This window comes from Nicotiana sylvestris, chromosome 3 (assembly GCF_000393655.2).
Source record: "Nicotiana sylvestris chromosome 3, ASM39365v2, whole genome shotgun sequence".
In the NCBI taxonomy this organism is placed as follows: Eukaryota; Viridiplantae; Streptophyta; class Magnoliopsida; order Solanales; family Solanaceae; genus Nicotiana; species Nicotiana sylvestris.
In genome coordinates, this window is record NC_091059.1 from 65,207,391 (window position 1) to 65,214,421 (window position 7,031).

The 7,031-nt window shown below is 43.6% G+C and overlaps 1 protein-coding gene across 1 annotated transcript; it reads left to right on the forward strand.

Annotated features, from left to right (window-relative positions):
- The first annotated feature begins 6,186 nt into the window (after positions 1–6,186).
- Positions 6,187–6,792, forward strand: LOC138887478 (uncharacterized). Its single transcript, XM_070169232.1, has one exon. The coding sequence runs from the start codon at positions 6,187–6,189 to the stop codon at positions 6,790–6,792; it is 606 nt and encodes a 201-aa protein (XP_070025333.1).
- Positions 6,793–7,031: the final 239 nt, after the last annotated feature.

Genomic DNA, 7,031 nt, shown 5'->3' on the forward strand with positions numbered 1-7,031 from the left:
ACATGTTGTTCCCCATAGACAGTTTTACTTCCATCCTTTGTTAGGAATTTCATCATTTGGTGGAGAGTGGATGGTACTGCTCTCATGCATTGTATCCACGGCCGTCCAAGCAAGGCATTGTACCTCATGTCTCCTTCGATGACATGGAATTTAACATTTTGGGTTGTGCCGTCCACGGTGACTAGTAGGGTGATTTCTCCTTTCGTCGTTTCACTTGCCATGTTGAATCCGTTGAGGACTCGAGTGGCGGGCACGATTTGGTCAAGCAGTCCGAGCTGCTCTATCACCCTCGACCTGATGATGGTGGCCGAGCTACCTGGATCCACGAGTACACGTTTTATTTGAAAAGAATTTACAAGGAAAGAGATTACCAGTGCATCATTGTGAGGCTGAGATAAGGTCTCGGTGTCTTCTTCATTGAAAGTGAGGGCATCCTCGGGTATGTACCCCCGGGTTCACTTTTCTCTAGTGATGGATATTTTTGTCCTACTCATCACGGGTTCCTGCGGGGCATCGACGCCTCCCAAGATCATGTGGATGACATGTTGTGGCTCATTTTTTTAGTTCTTCTTGGCCGCCTCTCTTTCTCAAAACTAATTTTTGGCTCGGTCGTTGAGGAATTCCTGGAGGTGACCTTTGTTAAATAGTCGAGCTACCTCTTCTTGGAGTTGGTGGCAATCCTCGGTCCTGTGGCCGTGGATGTTGTGAAACTCGCACACTAAGTTATGATTCCTTTGTGAAGGGTCCGATTGTACAGGCCTGGGCCACCTAGCATCTCTAATTTTACTGATGGCGAACGCGATGTCTGATACATCGATGTTGAAGTTGTAATCTGATAAGTGAGGTGCCCCCATTGGCCCCGCATTCCTATCGAATCTGGCTCTGTTGATGGGTCCCCGAGGATCTTGTCCTCAGTCTATCCTTCGGTCATTGTAAGGTGGATTGTGCCTTAGGGCATTCCTCTTGTCTTCAGTGTATGGCTAGTACCTTTCTTTGTTCGACTTTGGTTCCTTCGTTAGAAACTTGCTTGGATATACTGAGCCCGAGGGGGCTCTAAGATGGTCATCTTCAGCCCTGTTTTCGACTGGTATCAGCTATGGATGTCCGACCAGGTCACAGCGGGATATTCGATCAAATTCTGTTTCAACTGTTTTGAAGCCACCGAGCTTTGTTCGTTCAGACCTTGAGTGAAAGCCTACACTACCCAGTCATCGGAGACTAGTGGTAGTTCCATCCGTTCCATTTGGAAGCGAGATACAAACTCTCGCAGCATTTCGTTCTCTCTCTACTTGATATTGAACACGTTGGATTTCCTCATTGCTACTTTGATGGCACCAGCATGTGCTTTTATGAAGGAGTCTGCTGGCGTGGCAAATGAATCTATGGAGTTAGGAGCTAGGTTGTGATACCACATCATGGCCCCCTTCGAGAGTGTTTCCCTGAACTTCTTTAGCAAGACGGACTCAGTCTCGTCATCCCTTATATTGTTGCCCTTTACTGCACAAGTGTATGTAGTAACGTGCTCATTGGGATCTAAGGTTCCGTTGTATTTTGGGAGTTCCGGCATTCTGAACTTCTTTGGAATGGGTTTCAGGGCCGCTTCCTCGGGGAATGGCCTTTGTATGAACTTCTTCGAATCCACGCCTTTCAAGACAGGGGGTGCGCCCGGAATTTGGTCGACCCTGGAGTTGTAGGTATCGACTTTCTTGTCGTTGGCTTCTATCATTTTCTTGCCCGATACGATCCTTTTGGTGAGGTCCTCGAGCATTTTTATGATGGCGGGATCGGTTATAGAACCATTATTGCTCGATCCCTCCGGCACTTGTTCGGCTGGAAGAGTTGTCCCCGGTGCTACCGTGCTGGGAGTTTTCTGGTGACTTTGCAGATGAGCAATAGCTAGTTGTTGTGCATGCAACATTTCAAAAATAACATGAAGGCTAACCTCACGTTCTTCTCTAGTTGGGGTTTTCTGAGCTTCTTGTGGATCTCCTTGATGCACGCTTCTGTCGGTATGCGAGTTTATATCGACCCGTTGGGCGTCACGTGAGATTGTGTCCACAGGGACTGGCTCTGGTGCATTCCTAGGGTTTTGTGGCAGTACACCAACACCTGGAACAGCTACACCATTTTCCCCATGGTCGTCAAGATTGTTGTTTTCATCTCCGTTTACCGAGCTAGAGATTTTGACTTGAAATCGAAGATCTTGGACAAGAAAAAGCGTGAAAGATAACTTGTGTTATGTAATAAAACCAACAAGAAAATAATCACTATTATTTTTAGCCTCGTGGTGGGCGCCAAACTGTTTACCGTGAAAATGGTAATAACAATTAAATTTGTTGATAGGACTCTAAAAATACGTGATCTATTTTTATGCTAGTTTGTTAAGCAGTTGATGCTAAGTATATGAGATTTAGAGACGAAACAAAGTTAAGGAGGGAGCTATAATCAAAACGATAGGCCAGTTACTTGGGACCTTGGGCTTGTCAATTCTGGGCCTCGAGGTTGATCCTGGGGCTCGGCCATGAGCTGTTGAGGGTAATCGGGGTAGGGTTAGCAGTTATGAGGTAATTAAAGAGGGATCTTTATGGACAATGATAAGCAATAAATGATGAACGAATATGAAGATAGTAAATGAAAGCAATAATATCAAGAGAGTGTATAAGAGAGCAAAGAGAATGTTCTTCTATATTTCTTATGGAGCGGATGGAGCAACAGCCTCTTACAAAGTGTCAAGGATTGCCTTTATATAGGAGGGGAAATCCCAACATAGTACAACAAGTATTAATTACAAAGATACGAAGATGAGACAGCTGTCTAACTTCATGATGCAGGCTCAGACTAGCTTCAGACTAGCCTGACAGATTTTGTCGGCCCTGGCTGCACTCTTCGGGAACTCCCCGTATCTGTCGGGGTTGCAGCTAACGTTATCCCTAGGTCGAGCGTCGATGGACCTCGAGGGAGGGTACTCGGTCCATGGTCTCGAGCCTTCGAGGTGATCTTCCGAGATGCCTTATAAACGAGAAATTGGTTCCTCCGATTTCGCCGTATACACTACTGTTCATCAGACTTTTTCCTAGCTCTACTGCTCTTACTTTACTTTCCTTGCCTAATTATTCTTATTGTTCTAAACTCACCTCAAGGTCATCAAGCTCAAGGTCACTACTGCTGAGTAACATTGGTTTGATTTACTTATTTATTTCATTTCTACTTTATATTTCTTGATTATTAATTGGTATTAAATAAAATCACATATCTTTAAAACCACTAATTAAATTTAATTGTTACTCGTATTTTCGATGTAAATAGTTTGGCGCCCACCGTGGGGCTAAATATAATGGTGATTATTTCTTTACTGATTCTCATTACACACATTATTTTTACACTTTTTCTTGTCAAGATTTTTGATTCTCGGGCTGAAACATGTCTAGTTCAAAAAACGCACATGTTCATGACAATGAAGGTCTTGGAGAAAATAGCAATGCAGGAGTCGGTGTACCACCGATAAACCTAAGGGAAGTGACAAATATGGAATCAGTTGATATTCATTCACACATTGATCTAAACACGGATTTAGGCACAGACCCCGGGGAGAATGTATGTAGGGAAGCCAAATCTGGTGGCCAAGGAGCACAAGGAGATGGGGGAATCAGCCTCCAAGTGATATTCGAGATGTTGCAAGCTTAGAAGATAGCCATTGATCAACTCCAAAGTCAGAATAAGACTCTGAGCATAGCTGAACATGAAAACACTCGACGTGTTGAACCAGCGCTGGAGAGTTCGAATGGAAATGACTCAGGGACTTATCCCACTATTATGAGCATGCTCGAAGAGCTCACCAAGAGGATCGAGTCCGGAGAAAAGAATATTGAAGACAATTACAAAAAGGTGGAAACTTACAACTCCCGTGCTGACTAAATACCAGGGGCACCTCCAATTTTGAAAGGTTTAGATGCCAAAAAGTTCATACAAAAACCATTCCCTCAGAGCGCGGCTCCGATGCCCATTCCTAAAAAGTTTTGCATGCCCGATATACCCAAATAAAATGGAACAACGACCCCAACACGCATATTACTTCATACACTTGCGGGATCAAAGGAAATGATTTGAACAACAATGAGATCGAATTAGTCTTATTGAAAACGTTTGGAGAAACACTATCGAAAGGAGCTATGATTTGGTACCACAACTTGCCTCATAACTCTATTGATTCATTTGTTATGTTAGCAGACTCCTTCGTGAAAGCACACGTCGGGGCCATAAAGGTGGCCACGATAAAATCGGACGTCTTCAAAATAAAACAAAGGAACAACGAGATGTTAAGGGAGTTCGTGTCTAGGTTTCAGATAAAAAGAATGGAATTACTACCGGTCTCCTATGACCTCAGAAAAATCGAGCACCAAAGGTAACCAGGCGGCTAAATAGCAATCACTGGCTGCAGCCTCGATGGAGTCAGAGCAACAGGTAATCGAAGACGAAATTGAGGATTTCCTTACTCCTTGAACCTTCATCGTTCTCGAAGAATCCAATGCAACCAAATCAACTATCGAGGAGCTGGAGCAGGTCATTTTGATCGAATACATGCCCGAGAGAAAGGTATACCTGGGAATGGGATTGACCCCCGAACTCAGGAAAAAACTCATTAAATTTCTTATTGATAATATGGATTGCTTTGCTTGGTCCCATTTAGATATGATAGGGATTCCACCAGAAATCACCACACATCGGATAAGCATCGATCCCAGGTTCAAACCGGTGAAGCAAAAGAGAGGCCTCAGTCCGAGATAAAGCATGCTTTCATAAAAGATGAGGTAACCAAACTTCTTAAAATAGGATCTATTCGGGAGGTAAAGTATCCCGAGTGGTTAGCCAATGTAGTTGTAGTTCACAAAAAAGGAAACAAACTTAGAATGTGCGTAGATTATAAGGACTTGAACAAAGCATTTATTTCCCCTTGCCAAACATCGATCGTATCATCGATGCCATGGATGGCCATGAGACCCTAACTTTTCTCGATGCCTACTCTAGGTACAATCAGATTCAGATGAACCCGGAGGACCAGGAAAAGACCTCATTTATTACTAAATTTGGAACTTATTGTTGCAACGTAATGCCCTTCGGGCTAAAAAATGCAGGAGCTACATACCAACTCCTAGTTAACAAAATGTTCGAAGAACAAATAGGTAAAACAATGAAAGTCTATATTGATGATATGTTGGTTAAGTCCCCACGCACAGAGGACCATTTAGTTCATTTGTAGGAAACATTTGCAATATTGAGGAAATATAACATGAAGCTTAACTCGGAGAAATGTGCCTTCGGAGTCAACTCGGGTAAGTTCATCAGCTTCATGGTGTCAAATCGAGGCATCGAAATTAACCCCGATAAGATCAAGGCCATCGAGGATATCACGATCGTAGATAGTGTGAAGGTCGTGCAAAGGCTAACAGGGCAAATAACTGCTTTGGGTCGATTCATTTCGAGGTCGTCAGATCGGAGTCACTACTTCTTTTCCTTGCTTAAAAAGAAAAAGGATTTCGCATGGACCCCGGAATGTCAGCGAGCCTTAGAAGAATTAAAACGATACTTATCGAGCCTACCTTTACTTCACACCCCGAAGGTAGATGAAAAACTTTACCTATACTTGGTAGTGTCCGAGATAGCAGTAAGTGGGGTACAAGTTTGAGAAGAGCAAGGTACGCAATTTCGTGTTTATTACGTAAGCCGGACTCTAGGAGATGTTGAAACTAGGTACCCTCACATAGAAAAATTAGCACGTGCATTGATAAGCGCATCTCAAAAATTAAAACCATATTTTCAGTGTCATCTTATATGTGTATTAACCACTTACCCCCTTCGAAATGTTTTGCATAATCCCGAGCTATCAGACCGATTGGCCAAATAGGTCGTCGCGGGTACAATATCGAATATCAACCCCGAACGGCCATCAAGTCTCAAATCCTAGCTGAATTCGTGGTCGATTTTATGCCAACCCTTGTACCCGAGGTGGAGAAAGAACTCCTGGTAAGTTCGGGTACATCATCGGGGGTATGGACCCATTTTACGGACGGTGCCTCGAATGTGAAAGGGTCCGGGCTTGGCATTATCTTGAAGCCACCCACGGGTGATACCGTTAGGAAATCTATCAAAACTTCTATATTGACTAACAATGAGGCCGAGTATGAGGCCATGATTGCAGGTATCAAGCTAGCTAAGAGTTTGGGAGTGAAGGTCATCGATGCCAAATGCGACTCCCTATTGGTGGTGAACCAAGTAAACAAGAGTTTTGAGGTTCGAGAAGATAGAATGCAAAGATACTTAGATAAACTACAGGTAACATTGCATCGCTTCAAGGAATGGACCCTTGATCATGTGCCTCGAGAGAAAAATAGTGTAGTTGATACACTTGCTAATTTGGGATCCTCGGTTAATGAAGATGACATCATCCCGGGGACTGTCGTCCAGCTATCGAGGTCTGTGGTTGAAGAGGGTCATGCTGAGATAAATTCAACAAGTTTGACTTGGGACTTGAGGAATAAGTACATCGACTATTTGAAAAATGGAAAGCTCCCATCGGATCACAAAGAATTGAGGGCTCTACGAACCAAGGCTGCTAGGTTAGCCCTAGATGGGGATGGAACATTATATAGAAGAATGTTCGATAGGCCATTGGCGGTATGTTTGGGGCCGGGGGACATCGATTATGTTCTTCGAGAAATCCACGTAGGCACTTGTGGGAATCACTCTGTTGCCGAGTCTTTGGTTCGCAAAATCATCAGAGCAGGGTACTACTAGGATAACATGGAAAAAGATACAAAGGCATTTGTCAAAAAATGTGATAAGTGTCAACAATTTGCACCGATGATCCATCAGCCCGGAGAACAACTCCATTTGGTCCTATCCCCGTGGCCTTTCATGAAATGGGGAATGGATATAGTCAGCCCTCTACCAACGTCCCCAGGTAAAGCTAAATTTATTTTGTTTATGACTGATTATTTTTCTAAGTGGGTGGAAGCACAAGCCTTCGAGAAAGT

Bases quoted from the DNA above. Each gene is read 5' to 3' on its own strand.
- LOC138887478 (XM_070169232.1), top strand. From the start codon at position 6,187: ATGATTGCAGGTATCAAGCTAGCTAAGAGTTTGGGAGTGAAGGTCATC.